Below are 21,295 nucleotides of genomic sequence, written 5' to 3'. Positions count from 1 at the left end.
ATTCAGGAAGCTCAGGCTGGGTCCGTCTCCGGACTCATTGCTCGAACCTTAATGGGCAAACACCCCCAACTGCTAAGCGCGAGTTCCCACTGTCCTCTGAAGAAGCATTCCCTGTCTCGGGCTTTATGCATGTGCTTTCCCTCTGCTTGGAGTGCCATTTCTTCAAAATCCAGATCCAAGACATGGGGCAGAATCAGTTGCTATCTCCTCTGGGCCAAAATTCCTTGGTGAAACACTGGGTGTTCTGTGGTCTCTGGTCATGCCTGTCTCCCCATCATCTGCTTTCTCCCTTGGGGGAGTTTGCCCAATTACAGTGGAAGTCACACAGATCTGCAAATGTGTGTGTTTTAATGTTAAGATACTGTCTAACATGTCACAGGGTCCTACAGGGAACCAGTCCCAGTAGAGGGATAGGAGGGCAGGCCTATCAATGCCACTGGATGCCTTGGGTGGTGAGCTTCTCCTGGAGGCCACTGGGGCCTCTCTGGAGGGGAACCAGGCAGCTGAAGCCAAACACTGGGAGGGCTCAGGTTCTGCCCTGGAGGATCCTGGGGAACTGGAGGTTGGCACTTGCCCCCCTGGCTTGGCCTCTGTCCCTGGGACCCCAGCATGCCTGCCCGAGTCCGCTGCATGCAAGTTCAGGATCCTTTCCCTGTGAGCCAGGACATGTCGCCGGTCCTGCAGGAATGAGGGAGGAGGAGTGAGAGCAGGAGGGAGCAGGCTCCCCACGGGGCACCGTGAGCAGCTGGACCTTGAAGACAGAAGAGGGCTGTGCAAGGCCCTGGCACCCAGCAGGGGTGTGTACTTGGGCAGGTGGGGAAGGCTCAGAGGGAAGAGGGGATGTACGTACTTGCTGTGCAGCAGAAACAGTCTTTGCGAAGGCAAGAGGGAAAGACAGAGAAGGCTGGGGAGACATCATGTCATTCACCATGTCCCCACTTGGTTCTCCATGTTTCCAGCCTGAGCCTCCTCCCCTGACCCCATCTCATGGCCTCCAGGGCTTCCTCAGTCCTGGGGGTTCTCTATAGGCGGGTGGAGTCCACAGGGTGACTCCCATTGGCACCATGCCCAGATGAGAGTAATGACTGGTGTCCAGTGGCTCACTGGACAGACCCTGAACAACCATCCCCCACCTCTGTGCAGGGTGCCCCAGAAGCAACACAAGCCACATCCTGCTGCCCTATAATTGAGTTCAGCCATGTTCAATGGGGTGTCCCGGCCCCAGTGACTGCCCAAGCAGTGAGTCTTGACCCATCCACACAGCACTGGCTTTGCCCTTGGACACGGCCTCTTTCCCTTCTATCCCCCAAGAGCACAAATAACCAGCCCACTCCCAAACCATAAGCCTTGCCCCACACCAGGCCATCGTTCTGGGAGCCTGAGACTGATTGAGACTGAGGTGGCCAAGTGGAGAGGGGGAGGACCCTCGAGGGCTGTGGAGGGAGCTTGAGCCAGCACCTCAGGGGACTTTTTCCCCTTTCCCCAAGATCCCCAGAGCCCACACTCACTCCACCTCCCGTTTCCGGATGCTGCGGCCAGAGGCCAGCACCTCAGCCACCTTAGACACGATGGGATCGTAGTTCATGCTGGCCACGGAGATCACTTCGTCGCCTCTGCAGGGAGAGGTAGTAGCCAAGCCTGAGGACAGCCCAGTGGCAGCCCCTGTCCTTGGAGACCTGAGTCCACCTGAGGCCCAGCGAGGCTCTCACTCAGGGCGGCAGGAATGTCCTGGGCACCCAGCACCCCCTTGGCCTAGCACGGCTTCTGCTCCACAGGACCCTGCGGAAGCTCCAGCCTTCCTGCCCAGTGGGGCTCAGGGCTGGGACCAATGTCACTTTCCTTGGTGTAAAATGGGGGTGTCACACTCATATCAAAGAGTGTGAAGTGTCCACCTCAGTGCCGGGCAGCTGGACTTTCTGTGGCCCCACGACCTCCCCTTTCCTGGCTGTCTCCTGCCTGGCTGCCACCCTTTGCCACTTGGCCCACCGTGCAGGGAAGCCCTGTCCTCTAGAACACAGCTTCTCTGGGACTGAGCCTTCTTCCTGACTGAATATCTGATGCTTCCTGCCCCTGCTCTACCCCATTGCTCTCACTTGGTGTAAAAAGCCACGAACTTCAGCTCATGCAGGTCCCCCTGGATGACGACGTCGTCGAAGCCTTCTCCATACCCTGCAAGCCGGGCAGAGGGAACAGGTCTTCACGGAGTCCTCGCCCAGTGCCCTTCTAACTCAGCCCTGGCCCCTCAGGCTCCGCCCCCTTGGTCTTTTTAGAGGGCCCTGGCCAAGACCGCATCTACCTGCGGCAGTCACGCCCCCGCCCCTGGGTGTTCCTCGCCCCGCCCTAACATCCAAGCCCCGCCTCCGCACTCCACCACACCTGGGTCTCCCGCCAGTGCCAGTGTCGGAGGCCCCTTGTTACCTGCATAGCGCAGGCTCTTGCCAAACATAGCGGTCCACAGGTAGGGCACCGTGCTGATCTCCGCCTCTTGTGCCAGCATGTTCTGGGCTGCCACGCGCCCTGTGGGTCCCAGTGGTGAGAGCCCCGACCCCAGCCCTTACCCCTCCACTGCCTGTCCCCGCTCTCGCGGGGGTGGGGGTGGGGGCTGACAGGTGAGAATACTCCTCACCTCCCAAGAGATAAAGACACATCACTACTTAAACCACTGCCCACCCCCGGTTGCAGATGATGGGCGCAGGAGGGGACCCCCGCCCAAGGTGGCCACTGAGATTGCTGCTCTGAAGAAGAACTGGAATGATGTGCCTGCGCTGGGAATAGAAGGCGGGGGCTTCCTGGGGCCATGTCCCCTGTGACAGACAACTAACAGGTCAGGTTGAGGAGAGAGGCGGAAGAATAAAGCACAAGGGTTCAGGGAAGCAGAGATGACTGCCTCCCTCAGGGCCCAGAACAGAACAGCATCCCAGTTGGGATGATGCCCTGCCAGGCCCCTGTAATTGGATGTCTGTTCTGATCCTCTGGACCCACCCAGTTAAACCTTGTCTTTTATTTTATTTTATTTTATTTTATTTTTTAGGGCCACACCTGCAGCATACATAAGTTCCCAGGCTAGGGGTCAAATCAGAGCTGCAGCTGCCAGCCTACACCACAGCCACAGCAACGTGGGATACAAGCCCCTTCTGTGACCTAAAGCTCACAGCAACACCGGATCCTTAATCCACTGAGCTAGGCCAGGGATCAAAACTGCATCCTCATAGATACTAGTCATTACTGCTGAGCCACAACAGGAACTCCCTTCCCAGCTAAATCTTAATTATACTTAGCTAATGAGTGGCTTTGGTTTCCTTAAAACCTAGCACCAACTTTAGACCTTTCCTTGGACCTGAATGAAAATTGATACCAAGAGTGGGTTTGGGCACAGATACTGGGGTGACGTAAAGGCAGAGGAAAGTGGGTACAGGAGTGGTGGCCCTCCCTCTGATGCACCTAGCTGGCTGCACCAGCAACTGAAGGGCCCAGACCAGGTGTGCACAGTGACTGCCCAAGGTGAGGGGGAAAGGTGTTCCTCAGTGAGCACAATAGGTACCCTGAGCCCAGGTCTCCAGGCCCATATGACCACCTCCCAAGGCCTGTACAGGGCAGCCGGGTCCACAGAGCCAGTCAAGTGGCCCAGTGGAGGCAGAGTGGGGAGCTGGCCCTGGCCTACTAAGGTCTTTTCTCTCTCTCTGGGGGCTACACAGGTTGTCAGGGATTGTGCAAAAGTGTTTCTCTGAGGACAGATGGAAAGGAGAGGCTGGCAGAGCAGGGTGTCCAGTGGGCTGACTCTGAACCACCTTGATCACATGGATGAGTCTGGCCAGTCAGGTCACCACAGAGCCTTGAATGGCCGACCCAGTGACCAGGACCCAAGACCAGCAACTGAGGGGTGGCCGGGGGAGGCCATCTGGGACAGCCCCCTGACTCTGACCTGGCCTTGGGGCTGGCCGTACCCTGGGCATGAGCCATCTGCCAGTGTGGTATGTTCACTTTCCGATTGTTCCTCCAGGCCAGGGGGAAGGTGACAGCATCACCAGCTGCAAACACGCCCGGGACGTTGGTCTGCATCATCTGTGGGGAGAGGGCCTGAGGCTGGTGGTGGGTAGGGCACCCAGACTTGGACCTCCTGCTACCCGCCACCAACACCTTGCCCACCTGCCCACCCCCAGCCCCACCTTGTTGACGGGGATGAAGCCTCGGGAATCCAGACCGATGCCACTCTGCCTCAGGAAGCCCGTGGCAGGCACAGCTCCTGGCAGGACAGGGGCCACGGTTTCCACCCCCTTCCCTTCCCCCTCCTGCCTCATTACTCTCCATCACCCACGCTCTTCACTCCCACAATCGCTGACCACCCAGTGACTGCCCACCCTGTACCTTCAGGTCCCCTTCCCCCTGCCCCTTGGACCTCAGAGCCTCCCATCAGGCCTCGTGCTTCGCCTCCTCTGAGAAGTGCTCCATGAAGCCCCTGGGGGGTATCAGCATGCCACGCCTCCCCAGCCCCACTGCCACCTCCCAGCTTAGTCTCTCCCCAGATGGCATTTCAAGTGGAGCGGGGACCAGCTGGGGATTTGTCTGTCCTACAGCCCACACAGGGCAGGCCAAGAAGTGGTCACCAGGAGTGTCCTCCATGCCAGGCCCAGGAACAGCTCATACCATCATCCCCCGCAACCCTGCGAAGCGGGAACAGTTTGGGTCCCCAATTTACAGAAGTGAAAGCAGCCTGGGGAGAGGAAAGGACTGGTCCAAGGTCATTCCTGAGTGTGCGAGGGAGGTGGCCCACCTGCCCCCACTCACCAATGCCCACCACGCAGACATCAGCCCGTACAACCTTGCTGCTCTTCAGCACGACCTCCTTAAGCTGCAGAGAATGGGCGGCTGAGTGGCTCCCGGGCACAAGAGAGGGGGACACAAGGTGGCAGGGTGGGGAGCAGGACCCACCTTTCCCTCCTGGGCCCGCAGTTCCAACACCTCTGTCTGCATGTAGAATTTGACCCGGTTGTTCTCAAACATCTGTGGGGCCGGTGGACGGGTGGGCAGGTGAGAGCCTGGCAGGGGGCAGGGCTGGGCACCAAGTGGTGGTTTCCCCGGGCAGGCTCACTTTCATTAGGGCGCGGCCCACGCGCTCCCCCAGGAGCCTCCGGAAGGGCGTCTCTTCCAGCTCCACCACAGACACCGAGTGCGCCTTCTCTGTCAGGTAGGCGGCCACCTCCATCCCTGGGGGGGTGGAGGTGGGCTGGCACCCTGCACCTCCCTGGGCCAGTGCCACCCCGGCCCGGGCCCCACCATCCCCAGCTGCTCACCCAGGAAGCCGGCTCCCACGACCACAGCGTTGCGGCCCCGGGCCAGCCTCACCACGCGGTTGGCGTCCTCGGGCGTCCTGATGGTGAACACGTTCTCCACCTCTTTGCCTTTGCAGCTCAGGGTCTTTGGGCTGAGATGGGCAGGAGTAGGTAAGGGTCTTCTGGCACCCTGAGCCCCCAACTCCCAGCCCCTGGGGGGACCCTCCCACCTGCTCCCGGGCGCCAGCAGCAGCTTGCTATACTCCAGCTTGAAGCCGTCCTTGAACACGGCCTTCTTGTTCCTCACGTCCACGGTGACCACCTGTGACCCGCCGGGCAGAGTGCGGCCGGGGCCTAGACCTGTGCCCAGCCCCTCCTCCAGGCCCTGCACCAGGCCCAGAGCAGGCCAGGCATCTGAGCAGCTCCGCCACATGCCTGAACCTTCTTCACCTGGCAGCTCCTCCACCGTTAAGCTCCACTTTCCCCTCGTCAAGCTCCCAAGGACCAACCCTGGACAGAAGTCCCCATCCCTGCACACTGGGGCTCTGTGTGTGCCCAGGACCCTTCCAGGCCTGGAGCATCCTGGGGCCTGAGTGGCAGGGCCAGGAGGGCAAACACACCCGCACGTCCAGGGGCCTCATACCCTGCCCGGTTCCTGAAGCCTGGCCCAGCCCCATTCCCTTGCCTTGTCCGCACCTGGGCCTCTGTGAGCACCTCAATGCCATGCGCTCGGAAGAACTCCTTGGGCCTCAAGGCCAGCTGCTCAGGCTGTGTGTCCAGTGACTGCAAAAGACACCTGAGTTGGGACCAAGTGGGCATTATCCCATTTTACAACCTAGGACCAGGGACTGGAGGGAGTGGGACAGCCAGGGTCACACAGGGACACCACAGGAGCACCTGGCAAGAATAATGAGGGCAGCTGACCAGACTCCCAAGGGGTGGCAAGCAAGGGTCCCAATGGACCTAACTGTGCCCAGAAGGACATGGGTCCGGGCCTGCCCAGCCCCATTCATGCCACCCAACCTTGCTGAGCTTGGGCCGGTCGTAGGGGAGGTGCCGGTCCAGCGTGCACAGGACGATCCTGTCCGAGAAGCCCTCCTGCCTCAGTGTCTCCGCACATACCAAGCCAGCAGCCCCTGCATGGAGGGATTTTTGGGTCAGAAGCTGCCTTTTCCCCAGCCCACCCTGCCCCTCCCAACCCTACCATCAACCTGCTCCCACGATGAGCACGTTGGTGCTGCCACTATGGCCAGCACTTGGAGAGATGCATGTGGCCATCACCTTGGTCCTTCGCTGTAGCTGCAAGGCCTGGGGGTGGCCAGAGAGTGGGGGCAGCTGGGAGCTGTGGTCACTGCCATCCCCCCATGCCCATCCCAGGGGGCCAAGTCCTGCTGCTCCAGTGCTGCCTCCTCTCCCACAAGGAGTCCTCACACTGCTCCCCAGCCACCCTCACCAGGCTCCCTCCTACCACAGAGCCTGTGCACATGCTATTCCATGGCCCAGAGGCTTTCCTGGTCACCCCCTTTGACCTGAGTCCCAAGCTAGCCCCTCACCTGCTTGCTGGCCCGAACGTACACCTTCTCCTTCTCAATCTTCACCTGCAAGGACTGCACGGCTCAGGACCAGGCTTTGGGGTGCTCTGGTCCCTGGCCCAGCACCCACAGACTCCCACCCCACTGCACACCCAGCCGCACCTGGAACTTGTGCAGACTGTCCAGGCCAGGGAAGTCTTCTAAGTCTCCGGTGCTGATGTTGAAGCAAGCGCCATGCCAGGGGCAGCGCACCCGACCGCGGGATAGCACTCCTGGGAGGGGCAGTGCTAGGCTGGGCCACCAGCAGTAGCCCCTCTCCAAGGACCCCTGTGTCCTAGCACCGCTGGCTCTTCCCCGCAGCTCAGGAGACCCCACTAATAGACAAGGGCCTGAGATGCCAGGGAGCAGGGGCCAAGCATGCCTTGTGATGGCACAGCCCCATTGGAGGAGGTCCCAGCCAGCCCCATGTACACCTGATGGCTTACCTTTCACCAGGGGCGCACCGTAGTGGGGACACTTGTGTCCCAGAGCATGGAACTCCCCATTGTCCTTCACCAGCAGCACTTTTCCCCATCCCAGCTCCACTTCCCGCATCCTGAGGAGGGGCTACCCTCAGGGTCAGGGCTCCAGGCACTAATTCTTCCTTGGGCCTAGCCTTCTGAGGCTCATTCCCCAGCCCAGGAGGGGCCACAAAGGTGGTAGCCCAGGCCCTCCAGGCCTGCCTGCCGCCCTCCCACCCTCTCCCAGGCCCACCCAGCACCCACTGGCCATTCTCCAGGTCCTTGACGTGGCAGACGGCAGCCTCCATGAAGTCCTGAGCGCCAGGATAGGGGTGTGGGGCAGGCAGGCGCTCCTCGGCGTGGAAGTGGCGGGCTGTGCCATTGCCCTGGTAGGCCCGGGGGCTTCCTTTCCCACTGGCAGACAGCTCTTCTTTGCGGTCCTTCTCAGGCAGCACCACCTCAATCTTGAGCTCCACTGCGGGCATGGGGGTAGGGTGGGGTGGGTGGTGATGGTGGTGGCAGTGAGCTCCTAGCCCCACCTACCCCTCAGGCTCTGAGTTTGGGTCCTCTCCAGGTCATGAGCCCCCCAGAAACCCCACCATCAAGAGGCAGGGTAGGGGTGGCGGGGGTGGTGGCACTGGGTCATCTTGAATTTATTTATGCATGTTTCTTTCACTAACAAAAATTAGTGAGGGGGCAGGAACGAAGTTCATTCAAGCCTGAAACTGCCCCTTCTCCGTGCACCTACGTGGACATGCCCGAGCCTTACTGACCCCCAAGGGCCAGCCCCCATCCAGGACTGCCTGGTCCCTGAAGGCTCAGGGGTAGGCTTAGGGTCTGACAGAGCATCCAGCACTGGATGTAGCCAGTTTCACAGCCTGTGAATCCAGATAATGGGGAACCAAGGGTTCCATAGATTTGAAATTCTTTCAAAATTAAAAAAAAAAAAAAGCATATGCAACATAATTTCCACTTTTTAAAGTAGGTGCTCTCAGGAGTTCCTGCTGTGGTACAGTGGGTTAAGAATCTGGTGTTGCTGCGGTTGTGGCATAAGTCTCAATTTCGGCTCGGATTCCATTCCAGGCCTGGGAATTCCATATGCTGTGGGTGCGGGAAAAAAAAAAGCAGCTCTCACCAGTTTGGGAATTCTTCATTGTCTGCCAAGGCTGGGTCTCAGTATGTCCATGGGCACATGGGCAGGGGCCTCAGGGGTGATCCCCACGAGGGTGGTGAAAGCAGAAGGCATAGAGCCCCATTCCCCCCTCCAGTGGGGCCTACTCTGGGGTGGGGGTGGGGGCGGGGGGAGTTAGTGAGATTGTCATTTTCTTCTTTGTACTTCTCTGCATTTTCCAAATTCCCTACAATGTGCCTGGGGTATTTTTCTAATTAGAAGAGAACAATAAACAGAATTTTTAGCAGTGATAATCCGGCCTCCCGGGCTGAGGGGTGGAAGCTGAGGCCCTTGGCACAGCGTGGGCCAGTGCCTGGGCAGCGGGAGCCCTCCCAGCTCCCCAGGCCCCTGAGCCTCCAGGCTCCTCCCCCTCAGATCTGACCCTCCAGAAACAAAGAACTCAGGCCTTAGCCTGTGCCCATCCCTGGCCCAGGCTGCTGTCCCACCCTTCCCCAACTGTCTACCTAAACAGTCACCTCCTCTGACTGCCCAGCTCTGGCATGTCCTCATCTCATACTTGCTAATTTCCCACCCTGGCCTGGCCCCTCACCCTCCTGTCCCAGCCCCCCTGCCCCAAGCTCAGACCTGGCAGGGGACAGGGGTGAAGGTAGCCCTGTGATTCCAGCTGGGCAGGAAGGCCCCTGAGCATAGCACATAGAAGCTGTTGTATCAGGTGGGGAGGTTAGGGGTGGGATGGGTTTTTTCCTTCATTTCCCATACTTTATGTAACGGTGTTAGAATATTTTCAGAAGAATTGAAAAGAAAAACACTTTGGACTCAGCTGACACCAGCTATGTGAGCTGTAGGGAGAGCACTCACAGGAACAGCTTGGCAGGGGCCCAGATGAGAGCCAAGCCTGGCTGCTCTCATCCTCTACCTCTTTCCAGAAGGCCCCAAGGCACTCACTGATGTAGTCTAACGGGAAGACATTAAGTCAGGAGTCCTAGGGAGTTCCCATTGTGGCTCAGCAGTTAATGAACCTGACTAGCATCCATGAGGACATGGGTTCGATCCCTGGCCCCACTCAGTGGGTTGAGGATCCAGTGTTGCCGTGAGCTGTGGTGTAGGTTGCAGACTCGGCTCGGATCCCGTGTTGCTGTGGCTCTGGCGTAGGCCGGAAGCTGCAACTCTGATTTGGGCCTCTAGCCTGGCAACCTCCACATGTCACAGGTGCGGCCCTAAAAAGACAAAAAAAAAAAAAAAAAGTCAGGAGCCCTGGTGGAAAGGCGGATGCTGTAACCCTTTTTGACAGGTGCCTTCATTATAAATAGCTCTGAGCCTCCTGGCAGCCATGGCAAAGAGGGAAAACCTTTAGGGGAGTTCCTGCTGTGGCACAGCGGGAACAAATCCTACTAGTATCCATGAGGATGCGGGTTTGATCCCTCCCTTCGCTCAGTGGGTTAGGGATCTGGCATTGCCATGAGCTGTGGCGTAGGTCACAGACGCAGCTCAGACCCCGCCTTGCTGTGGCTGTGACATAGGCTGGCAGCTGTCACTCCAATTCAACCCCTAGCCTGGGAACTTTCATATGCCAAGGGTGTGGCCCCAAAAAGCAAAAAAAAAAAAAAAAAAAAAGGGAAAACCTTTAGGTGGCCCTTATTGTAACCTAATAAAGGGCAGGTGACAGGTGGCCAAGAGACCTGCACTTCCTCCTAGTTCTGAGCTCAGGAAGGATGGGCCTGGGATACTTCTTGTGAGGAACACGGGGTCCCTGTGGCCCCTACTGATCCCCACTCAACTCTCACGGCCTTAACTCCCCGCATCTCACCCCAAACCTACCCTCCTGCTACGGCCCACAGGGAGCCTGACCCCCTAGGGGATCATAACCTGCTGCAGGTGCCTCCCATGTGCCAGGCTCCACGGTAAGCAGTACAGCCTGCACAGGAGCACAATTATTAGACCCATTTCACACATGAGAACACAAAGGCTCAGAGAGGTGATGTCACCTGCCCAAGACCAGTGTCAGGAACAGTCAGGCTGGATTTGGGCTCAAGAGCCCAAGTTCTTAGCCTTGTCCCTGGCATGGTATGAGTGACCAGCCCCTGTACCAGGGTTCTGGTGCTGGGGATCTGAGGCAGGCCAGCCCTATAGGGTCTTTTAAAGGAAGCTATAGGTGGTGTCTTCTGCCGAGGGCCTTCTGCCAGCTCAGTGGTCCTACAGGAGCCTGCTGTGGAGACAGCCAGCATCCTCCTGTCCATATCGGATAGGAGAGAGTCGAGGTCAAGCCAGTGGACATCTTTGTCCAAGGGCTGCATGTCCGCAGCACAGGAGTCAGGGGAGGGCAGGTGCAGGTGGGTTCCCCGCCTGGCAGGCCATCAAGGGGCTTCTCTTGCCCCAGAGTTCTCCCTCAGACCCAGGAAAAGGAGAAAAGGCTCATTGGTTCCAAGGCAATGGAGCCTGGGTGGGTGGCAGGGCACTGACCGGGCACTAGGGAGGCCTCTTGCAGCCTCACTTTCTTCACCCATGACACGCTCGCTCACCTGTGCCCTCCAGGGTGTTGTGAGGAGGGAAGAGGGAAAGTGGGGGCTGGAGGGAGAACCTGGTAGAGAAGGGTCTCCATGGAGAGCAGACCTACCCCTCCCCAGCACCCTGGTGCTCGGCAGTGTGGGGTGTTCCTTTCTGGGTGGGGGAGTGTCCAGAGAGGCTAAGGAGGCAGCCCAAGGTCACACAGGTGGGCAGGAGAGGTGAAAAGGGCCAGGACATATCCCCCCCTCCACCTCACGGCAATTTTGAGAACTCAGGCTTCTTTTGAGGGGGAGGAAGGCTCAGAGGGGTAATACATGCTCTGGTCACACAGGGGCTCACAGTGTCCCCAGAGCCACCCTCCCCCACCCTGAGGGAGACAGCATCTTCTGCCCCCACTCAGCAGCAGGAGGAACACGTCTCCCCTTTCTGAGAAAGATTTTGCTGTTATTTCCACCACCAGCACCCTAAGCCCCAGAGAAAGAGGGCTTCAGTGACTGCCCCCTCACCCCACGCCTGCCCTTAGTGTTAACATTCGGAGGGAGCTGCTGCCTGCCCAGCCTGACCTACTTTGGAGACAGAGGGGGAGGGAGAGGAGGACGGTGGCAGGAGGGGGAGGAGGAAGAAGAAAGGAGGTACCTGGCTTGGGCTTGGAGAAGCAGCCGCCCATGGCGAGTGGCCTGTGGGTAGTGGCAGGTGCAGAGGTGGTGGGCCGTGGGAGGCCTAGGGTGCCCCAGGGGGCAGGACCTTCTGAGGCCCTTAGAGAGGTCGGAGCTGCTTCGAGGACCTGCGGGGAGACAGCATCTATGGGGAGGAGGGCTTTGATGAGGCCTGAGGGCAGAGGCACAGAAAGAGAGTGGGGGACTTCTGAAAGAGGCCTGCCTAGGAGCTGGGACCCTGGTGTGTAGGGGAGCCGGGTCCCAGAGGAAACCCCGCTTCCAGGCCCCCTAAGCTCAGCACCCTCCCTCCCTTCCCCCTTTGCCTGGGCCCCTCTGCTCCAACCTCAGCTGCCCTTTAGGTCCAGGAAATCTGCCCACCTCTGCTGCCCTCTAAAAGCCTGTGGTCTAGGCACTCTAGGACTCTCCCCTCTCCAGGGAGGCCACATGCCTGGGGTCCAGCCTGGGTCAGTTTGGCAGACCAGAGCCTTCTTGATCCTAGGGATCCTGTAGGTTCCTCCTCCATAGGGGTGACATTTAGTTCTCCCTGGCCCTGGCCCCACCCTGGCTGTCAGCCCTGATACCCACCTCCTCCAAGGACAGCCACTGCTTCTCGTTCCCAGCCCCACGGTAGACCAAGCTGCCCGGCCCTGGAAGGCAGGGCAAGGGGGCAGGGGTCCAGGAGACCAGGCAGCTCAGCCTCCACCCCTCCTCCCAGTGTGAGCTGTGGCCAGGAGGGGCTGGGGGCGGGGCTGGGCCCTGCCACTGGTCCCCAGGGAAACCCAGCTCCATGTGAACAGAAGTGGGCAGCCAGCCCGGGGCCTGATGGGCTTGGGGGAAAAGGAGGCCTGGCACACAGCCCTGGCTTCTACCCTACTCCTCTGCTCTTCACAAATGCCCCTGGTGTTGAGGTCATGCCCAGGAAACCGAGGGGCCAAGGGCTTGCCAAGGTCAAGCAGCAGGTAGGGGCATCCAGGTGGCCTTCCAACCCCTCCCATCTTAGTTTGTTCCCTCAAGCCATGGGGCTGGGGAAGAGGCCACCCTGTCAACAAAGGAAGCCCCGCAGCCAAGGACCTCTCAAGGCCACAGGGTGGGCCTTCTGGAAGATGCAGCTTCCACACTGGACTTTGGAAGGCCCAGGACAAAGGCGTAGCTGCCTTGTTTACATGACCTCGGCAGGCTGAGGCCCACCTGGTCTTCTCCAGATTTCTTCAAGGGCCTGGGTGGGTGTCTGAGAGCAGGGAGCCAAGAGGGAGGAAAGGCTGGAGAAGGCTTGTCTATTGCCTGGCCCCTGGTGTCACCTGCCCTGGAGGGCCATCACAGGTGAGGAGGCAGTGTCAACTGAAGGCCACCTGGGCGCACCCATGCTCCTTCCCCCAAGGCAGGTCTGTAAAACTGAGCCACCACCTGCCCCACCTGCTCCTCCCTGGCATGAGGGTGCCCCTCCCCAGATCCTGGCTGTCCCTTTGCCTCTGCCCTGCCTGCCACCTTCGTGCCTGGCCTCAGGCCTCACTGTTGGGCCACAGATTCCAGAAAAAGTGGGACTTCAATTTGCCACCAGGTGCCTGTGCATGCGGCTCCCTCCCTTTCCTGGGGACCAGGTGTCTTCCCTCCAGGGTCTTGGGCCTACTGAGGGACTAAACCTCCAGGCCTACTGAGTGCCAGGCTGGCATGGAGCCTCCTACCTCCAGATGTCCCTACTCAAGGCAAAGGTCCTGGCCAGGGGCACCAGGAGAGGGTACCCCAAGTTTCTGGAGTGCTGTCCCTTGTCCACACACTACCCAAAGCCAAAAAGCTATAACAGTGCTAACTACCTACCAGGAGCCGGCGTCTTGTCCCTGGACCAGTCCCAGGGCCCAGCGGTGCCGGTGGGGCAAAACTGCTCCCCTCTCAGCCCCGGACTTGCTCTTCTCCGGGGATCCCTGGGCCCTTCTCAGGCGCACCCTGAGGGGTTCCTTCCTGCCGCTCCCGCCCTCAGTGGCTCCCGGCGTCCTGAGGGCTGCGGCCCTTCCCTCCTACCCCTCGGGGCTCAGGGCAAGTCTCCCGCCTTTGCGCGTAGCCCTGCTCCCCGAAGCCCTTGCCAGCCATCTTCCCGCTCCGGCCAGGTTCCCGGACCCGCCGGGCAGCCCAGGAAGGCGACTGGCACACAGTAGGGCCCCGCGGCGAGCGGGCGGCACGGCGGGGGAGGGGAGAAGGAAGGGGGCGCCCGGGCCGCCCTTCCCCTCCGGGCGGCCGCCCCCCAGTCCCCCACGGGCCAGCCCGGGGCGCGGGGCGGGGCGGGTGCCGGCCCGGGCGGACCCGCGGGCTCACCTGCGCTCGGCGCGGGCGTCCGCTCCGGAGCCGCTGGGGCCGCGGCGGGGCGGGGCCGGCGCTGCGGCGACACTGCGGCCCGGCGACCGGTGCAAATGGGGCGCCCGGGCGGGACGCTGGGCGGGGCGGGGGCGGGGGAAGGCCGCAGGCGCCCGGACGGGTCTGGGTCGCCGGCATCTTCGCGACCCCAAGGGGTGCCATGCTGGGCCGAGCTCCAGTCTTTTTCCTTTTCTTTCTTTCCCAATTCTCAGAACGTCTGCGGGCGGTGTGGGGCAAGTTGAATCACCCGCAGAAACCTCCCCAAGAAAGAAAAACCAAACAGCTCCTGACGGCCCAAGACACCCTGGCCAGCTGTCCTCCCCTCTGCTCTGTCCACACGCAGAACGTTCTACTTTATATTTGGTTACATTTTCTCTTTCCCACTTGTCATTATACCAGGAGAACGTTATATTCATAAATTACAATGGTGCATTGGGAGTTGTGTCCCCTCCTCCAAGAAACTCTTCCAGCAGCCTTCCAAGACTGTCTCAGCCCTGCTGCTTGGCTCCTGGCCCCTCAGGTTTCCTTATGCTGTCCAGATCTCTGCGCTGAACTCAGGTAGGGTTTGTCTCTCCAGCAAACCGGGTTTCAGTGACCATGTGGGAGATGAAAGAAGCAAGTGTTCCAGGACATGGTGGTTCATCCAGCACTAAGCACATGGGGCCACCAACTGTTGTCCTGTCATCATTGCTCCTTTGTTAGCTTTGCCATCTCCCCCTTTCTGGGCCTTGCTCCCCTTAGGTAAGGACGACAAGGACAGTAGCAACAGTCCCCTGTGCCAGGCTGACCAGCCTCCGTGGCAGCCCAGGGGGCAAGTACAACTGCCCTCATTTTACAGAAGGGGAATCTCAGGGAGGCTGAATCACACCAGGGGCAGGAACAGGGTCTACGTGGGTCACACGCTGCAGGTGGGTGTGGGGCGAGGCCTGGAGGGACAGGCAGCTCTGCTCAATCCATCCCTCTGAGGCCATGTTAGGTTTCCATAGCAAGATTGTTGCCACGGTCACAGGAGTCCTGCTGTCACTGGGCAGATGGTGTTGCTTGAGCCTGGTGGCCTTGGCCTCCAAAGAGCCTGTCCCTGCTCCACACGTGTGCTGACCTTGCAGCCCTACCCACCTCCAACAGCCCCCTAGTCAGGAATGCAGTGTGCCCCATAAATAACCATGGCTGTGGCTTAGCTTGCACTTCTTCCTCTGATCTTCACAACAGCCAAGGAGGAAGGTTCTCAGTACCATCTTCATTTCACAGATGTGGAAACTGAGGTTCAGAGAAGTTAGAGACTCTGCAAAGCCACACTGCTACTGAGAGGCAGGGCAGAGATGTAGGTCCTGGCTGGCCAGCTGGCCAAGGCTGCAGGGTCTCCAATGCAGTTTCAGTCCTAATCTGTGACCTTTGTGAGTCAGTGAACCCCTTCTTCCCTGGGTTCCCCAAGAATCTGGGGGTGACTGCAATGCCCTCTAGCTCAGGCTGCCTCCAAGACACCATGACAGGTGAGCCAGGGGGACACCAAGGGCACTCAGGATGTGGGGTGGGGGCTGCGAGCTTGGGATGCCAGAGATGACACTGAGAGGACCAGGTCAGAGTGGGGTCTGTAAAGAGGCCAATGACCAGGGGAGATGCCCTGACAAAGGGGGAACCCTCTGTGGCAGCCTCTGCCCTGAGGGCGGACTCTGGCTGCCCCCTGGTGCGGCAGAAATGATGAGATCCTCTAGACAAAGAGCTGAAACTGAAGGTAGGCCCTAGGCTCAGGGGTAGTGCGAATGAACCTGGGAATCCAACATGGGGAGGCTTAGGGTACCTCTGAGCTTTGGGCAGCCTGAGGCTGATTCTGGCAAGGTGATCTCTACTATACCCAATGGGGGAGTAGCAAAGAGGGAAATGGAGCCCCAGACACCCCAAAGGCCAAGGCATGAGAGGAAGGTGAGGGGATGATCCAGGGCTCTCCCCCTACTATGCAAGCCTGTCTGTTCTTACATATCCCACCCTGTTTCCCCACTGCTCACAGTAGAGGGTCTCCAAGCCCACCTACGCAGGACAGTCTTTTAGGTCAGAAAATGAGATCAGCAGTGTATGACATTGGGGTTGGCACCCCCTGGAGGCCAGCCTGAAGGTCTGCAGGGCCCTTCTGAACTTCGCCATCTGCGGGCAGAGTGGTCTTTTCCCTGTGGATATCAAGATGGGGAGACCTCAATTTGTCTAGCTAGTCCCCAGGAATGCTGGGATGAGGGCAGGATGGGTGGGAATTGAGCCCTCAGCCACCCTGTGATTTATTCTTACAGAGGCAGAGGTTGGAATTGGTCCTGAGGTTGGCAAACCTGGGCTAAGCCCCACCCCTCCCTACTCGCTGTCTCATCCCAGACTTGCTGGGTTGCTCTGGTTATGGTAGCTCAGCTGCCCTGCATCCCAGGTGGTCTACACAGCCTGACTGCTGTGTCCCCAGCACACTCTGGATTCTCTGGGGCTCTGACTCTGTGAAGCCAGCTTCCCGATACCTATTCAACCCAGCCTCTCCCCACCCCCACCCTCGTTGCTGGTTTGCCCTGAGTCCTGTCCAGTTCCCAGGCTCACGGGTGACCAGTTCTGATTCCAGTCCCCATGGAGGGAGGGTCAGGGGAGTGACAGGAGCTGAGAACAGTCAGACCCATAGAAGCTCATCAGAAAGGTATCTAGGAGTTCCCGTCATGGTGTTGCGGGTTTGATCCCTGGACTTGCTCAATGGGTTAAGGATCCGGCATTGCCCTGAGTTGTGGTGTAGGTCACAGACGCAGCTCGGATCCCTTGTTGCTGTGGCTCTGGCATAGGCCAGTGGCTACAGCTCCAATGAGACCCCTAGCCTGGGAACCTCCATATGCTGCAGGTGTGCCCTAGAAAAGACAAAAAAAAAAAAAAAAAAAAAAGGCATCTAGGCAGGAGGTGAGACAGCCACTTCTGGGGACTCAAAATATGCCAGTCCAGTGTGGGCTGAGTGCTGGGCTCCAGGTGGTGGCCTGACATGGAGGCACGTCACAGGCAAGGAAGGAGCAGGTTAGGGGTTTTCACCACTTGTCTGTAGGAAAAAAAAAAGACCAGGGGGGCCAGGAGGCCCCTGGGGCAAGGACTGAGCCAGAGTCAGCCCAAGAGAAAGAAGGTGGCCCTACCCCTGCAACCCTTCCTTAGACCTGAGGATTTTCTATCATCAAAACACTAGCAACAGTGAGCTGTGATGTAGGCTGGCAGCTGCAGCTGCTATTTGACCCCCTAGCCTGGGAACTTTCATATGCCAAGGGTGCGGCCATTAAAAAACAAAAAAAACCCATTGGCAACAGCACCCACACCCCTTGACGATTGGCTGCCTTGGCCACAGTGGATATCATTTGGCCATAAACAAGGTGTCTATGGAGGCACTGTCCTAATCTCCGCAGGCCCTTGCCACATAGGCCTTCACCTCCACAAGCTCACCCTGAGGCTGTCAGGACCGCAGGTCCAGCAGGGAGGTAGCCCCACTTCCCAGGCTTCCTGCCCCCAAGGAAGCCCAGCCCATGTTGCTGACCAAATCCCTTTCCAAGCTGAAAGCTCTCTTCAAAGGTGCCTCTACGGCCTGGTTTCTTTGGTATTTCCACCTCTCAATTCTGTAGAGTCCTGAAAGCCAGTGCTGGGTGGGCATTGGCAGCACGGCGAGACACAAACTCTGGTGGGTGCCGCTTTGTGGAAACATGAGGACAAAACAGGTGTGGGAGCAGCTCTGGCTATGGGGTGGCAGGGTGATGAGCTGCACACCTGAAGGTCCGGCAGTGCAGCTGGAGGACCACAGACAGGAGGATTTATGAAAGCCAGATGGGTGTCCCTGAGCCCTGAACTGGGACAAGGCTGCTCCTCCTCCCAGACTCCACATCACACAGGGGGACACACACAGCCCTAAGCCGGCCCCTCCCCTCTCCCTAGGTCTACCAGGTGCTCAGCTGTGGAGCGCCGGCATGGGTCAAGCACCTCTGGGCAGGACTGAGGAGACACTGAAACACGAGAGCCGCTGCCACCACCGGCTGATGCAAGTTTTATTGAGACAATGTACAAACAGGCCATGGAAACAAGGGTCTGATGCTGGGACCAATAACGTAAAATGGAATACAAAAATAAAAAGGCACTGATCTGTTAAGAAAGACACTCCATGTATTCTAAGAATATAAGTCATTTAATACTGTTAATTTTATAGCACAAAATAAAACAAGCTATGATCCCCAAAAATAATTTTAAAAGCTTACACAGAAAATATTATTGCCTGAAGTTTATGATCTTTAAGTTACAGGTCAAGAGAGTTTTGTGTTGTTGTCGTTTTAAAACACACAGTGAAGACCGTTGAGAAGCAAGGCCACTGTTCCTCCTGCAGAGACCACTGCCCTGTCTCAGAAGACTGTCCTTTTACTTGGTTAGAACGCATGCCCAGCTCAGGGACCCGACAGCAGTTACAGGGACGCAGACCTCTGGTCCCAGAGGCTGGAAGCTGAGGGAGAGCTCAGTGGTGTCTTGGGTGAGGTGTTAAAACAATCAAGGATTCACTCATTTTTAAGAGGTTAATGAACATAATATTATTAAAGGATTAAATTATAAACACCTGGCACAAAAACACATCATCCCTTTTCAAAAATAAAATGTTCCTCTGGGCAAACACTACATGAGCCATGGCGGTGGCCCGAATCCGCCTGGCCTGCACACAGCTGGGGGAGAAGTCAACACAGTGCCAGCTGCCTGGGCTCCAGGACAGAGCATAGGAAGTGTCCCATGTGGGTGACAAGTTGTCAAGTGACAGCCAATGCCTTCTTTTCTCCGTTACCTGTCATCACGTGGCACCACGCTGGGTAGAGGTGATAAGGATGACTCCTGTGCTGGAGATCCTTCTCAGGATAAGTTTTTAGTCAAACTGTCAATACTCTTTCATCCATGTTTTGTTCTTTTCCCAAGAGAGTTAATTTAACATCCTTGTATTTTCTTCACTGACACACAGGGGAACAGAGCAGTAGCCACAATGAACAATCCTAGAGAGGAAAGAAGCCCACCAGGAGGGAGGGCAGAGCTCTGGAAGATTCCAGTCCCCTCTGAAGCAGTCTTCCAGACCCTAGGGGCCCAGGCCCAAAGCCAAGGCAGGGTGCTGTATTTTTGTCTATTTAGTGTGGGGAAAAAAAAAAAAAAAATTCCCCTGCTTTATGAAAAAACTACTCAGGTGCTAAGTGGAAAGGGTCCTACTTCTGGCACACAGCCAAGAGTTCAGAACCCAGGGCTCGCCTCATCTCAGGCTCCGAACCTCCTGGCAGCCCTGGAGAATGTGCAGCGGCTGAAATACCGAGTAGACCCAGGTCTGTGGGGGCTCGGACTCTGGCTGAAAGGAAACCTTGCTTCCAATATGGCCATATACTTCTTACACTTGAGCCAACTACTGTCACTAACAGCTGCCCAGCATCTCAGCGAAATCTAGTGTGTGGCCTTAGGGTGTGTGCCCTCTTTGAACAAGGCACACAGTCCACATTCTGTATTCAGACCTGGTCACTTTCAGGCAGAGCACAGGGACCCTGCCACCCATGTGCCACCTGTCGTGGGGCTGGGCTGGCTGGACTCAGAATGGAAGGCAGCCACAATGGACATGCACCTTCTAGGCAGGAGGCAGCCACAGTTCTCACTAATCAGCAACAGCCCACAAAATGGACCGTGATATCTGAACACTCTCAAGATCCTTCAATATGATGGTTACCTCCCTGATGGAACACTTGATTCAAGAGAGTGAGAAACGCTTACCCTGTTGGTCCTATCACCAGAGTAACTGCTCTAACCTAAAAACTGGAGGCCCCCGGGAGCCAGGGCCATGGCTATAGCCACAATCAGTGGCTACCCCACCCCAGCTCCACTGTGTTCACTCCAGGCTGAGGCCTGTCCTGACCAGTGCCCAGAAGGGCAGGCAGAGCCAACAGCACCAAGTTTCCAGAATTCCAGTCCACGAACGGCCACACACTTGGACCAGCTGGCTTGTCTGAAAAGGTCTCCTTAACCAACAGGTAAACCTTAACATCAGACTGGCAAGTGAGTACTGATGCATCTGATGTCTCAACCATAAGATGTCAAATATATCAATTAATGTCTAGGGCCTGCATTTTCTTTGCTTGACAACATCTTGGACACAGGAGGGCTGGGACCAGCATTAGCAGCACTATCTTTCTTGGTCAGCCTGGTGAACTGCGCTGGGCAGGAGAGTGAACTGCAATCAGGGCACTGAGTGGAACTGTAAGATCCATTAACAAATTCAATGACTTTTTAGAGAAATTAGGGTCCTATACTTCAAAGGGGTACATGCGCTGGAAGGCTGGACAGAAAGCCAGCCAGGTGTCCTCCTGTCACTGGCAAACAAGGTGAACCACCCCCAACTCTGATGCCTTTGAGGACAATGTCATGCAAGAGGCTGTGCACACAGCCTGCAGTGCTGCGGCTGCTGTTTGGTTTGCTATCTGGCAGCACAAGATACTACCGGCAACCGAGACAATGAAGGCGCCTCTTCAGAGTTATCTTCCTCATACTGCGGCTTCAGTTTAGAAGCTCAGGCACGTGTCATCCCTTGTATCATCACAAAAATCTAACCTGCTACTTAAAAACCTGTTCAGGACACACAGTCTGATTAATTAAGTCTTCCAAAACCAAACCAAAGAGCAAAGGGAAAAAAAGAAAAGCCAAGCCACATGTGGGGAGTTTAGGGCAGAATTCTCTCTCCTGTAAGGTCCACTTCCTCCGCTCTTCAAGGAAAACCATGCTGGCGACTGGGCCCTGTGCCATGGCTCACAGGGGGCAATGCTGGCCACAGGCTTGAGCTCGTGCAGGACGGGTGGTCAGCCCCAGGGACAGGCAGGGCACTAGCCAGAAGGAAGCCCTGTCCTCACCCCCCTCTCTCACTTGTGTGCCTCCACCAGTGTTTCCAGTTCAGATCCAAAGAACTCTAGAATCGTCTACTGACAACACGACTATGATACAAATGCTGGGCAGCCACCGTGAGCATTCCAATGTGTGTGAGGCTACCCGCTGCAGAAGCTGGATGATGGCAGTGCGTGGCCTGCCGCGAGGACACTTTCCCACCTCCAAGGAAAGCAGGACAACAAAGCAGCAGGCTGGGGCGGTGGCGTCACTCATTCTCATCAGGGTTCTGGGGGTCGATGATTTTGACGTGTGTGAAGGGGAAGAGCCCTTTGCGCCCATTCACCTCACCTTCCCACTGGCCGTTTATGTTCATCCGTGTGACTTTGACAATGTCACCGACCTGCAAGGGGGAGAAAAGACAAAGTCAGCATTTTCTCCAAAAACTAAATCACACACACTGTTCCATTTGTTCTTAGGACCCACTCAT

General features: G+C 57.6%; 2 protein-coding genes across 24 annotated transcripts in view; both read right to left on the bottom strand.

The window, feature by feature from the left end:
* Nucleotides 1–19: 19 nt before the first annotated feature.
* AIFM3 (apoptosis inducing factor mitochondria associated 3) lies at nt 20–14,372 on the bottom strand. 23 transcript variants are annotated; one of them, XM_084994004.1, is made up of 22 exons: nt 13,903–13,999; nt 12,181–12,242; nt 11,576–11,740; nt 7,567–7,777; nt 7,288–7,397; nt 6,965–7,074; nt 6,824–6,868; nt 6,482–6,578; nt 6,294–6,406; nt 5,967–6,053; nt 5,501–5,592; nt 5,292–5,422; nt 5,090–5,205; nt 4,930–5,001; nt 4,786–4,849; nt 4,167–4,243; nt 3,945–4,077; nt 2,377–2,517; nt 2,094–2,169; nt 1,509–1,613; nt 851–871; nt 490–678 (listed from the first exon to the last, which is right to left on the bottom strand). In XM_084994004.1, exons 3-22 carry the CDS (start codon nt 11,604–11,606, stop codon nt 639–641), a joined length of 1,872 nt encoding a protein of 623 aa, XP_084850130.1. In that variant the 5' UTR covers nt 11,607–11,740; nt 12,181–12,242; nt 13,903–13,999; the 3' UTR covers nt 490–638. The 23 variants fall into 23 exon arrangements, 22 of the variants coding, with proteins under 22 accessions (XP_084850145.1, XP_084850127.1, XP_084850136.1 ...); XM_084994006.1 differs by having other exon boundaries at nt 2,419–2,517; nt 3,945–4,062; XM_084994010.1 differs by lacking the exon at nt 851–871 and having other exon boundaries at nt 32–678; nt 1,514–1,613; nt 11,576–11,723.
* Nucleotides 14,373–17,943: 3,571 nt separating this feature from the next.
* The window catches only part of CRKL (CRK like proto-oncogene, adaptor protein), a 29,717-nt gene continuing 26,365 nt past the window's right edge, over nt 17,944–21,295 (bottom strand). The window contains exon 3 of the mRNA XM_003132994.5: nt 17,944–21,208. Coding sequence (XP_003133042.1) covers nt 21,074–21,208 — 135 coding nt within the window. The 3' untranslated portion in view covers nt 17,944–21,073. The remainder of the gene's footprint in view (nt 21,209–21,295) is intronic.

This window comes from Sus scrofa, chromosome 14, assembly GCF_054392235.1.
Source record: "Sus scrofa isolate SSC_HxYL_T2T_F1_AM1 chromosome 14, Sscrofa_HxYL_maternal_Yorkshire_Landrace_v2.0, whole genome shotgun sequence".
Lineage (NCBI taxonomy): Eukaryota > Metazoa > Chordata > Mammalia > Artiodactyla > Suidae > Sus > Sus scrofa.
The sequence above is the reverse complement of the archived record's forward strand: the minus strand, read 5'-3'. Positions and strand labels throughout refer to the sequence as shown.

Bases quoted from the DNA above. Each gene is read 5' to 3' on its own strand.
- AIFM3 (XM_084994001.1), bottom strand. From the start codon at position 14,357: ATGAATATAACGTTCTCCTGGTATAATGACAAGTGGGAAAGAGAAAAT. The intron at 4,850-4,929 runs GTGGGTCCTGCT...CATTCTCTGCAG, and splicing joins TGCGGGCCCAGGAGGGAAAG to CTTAAGGAGGTCGTGCTGAA. The intron at 2,170-2,376 runs GTGTGGTGGAGT...CCCGGCTTGCAG, and splicing joins GGCACTGGCGGGAGACCCAG to GGTATGGAGAAGGCTTCGAC.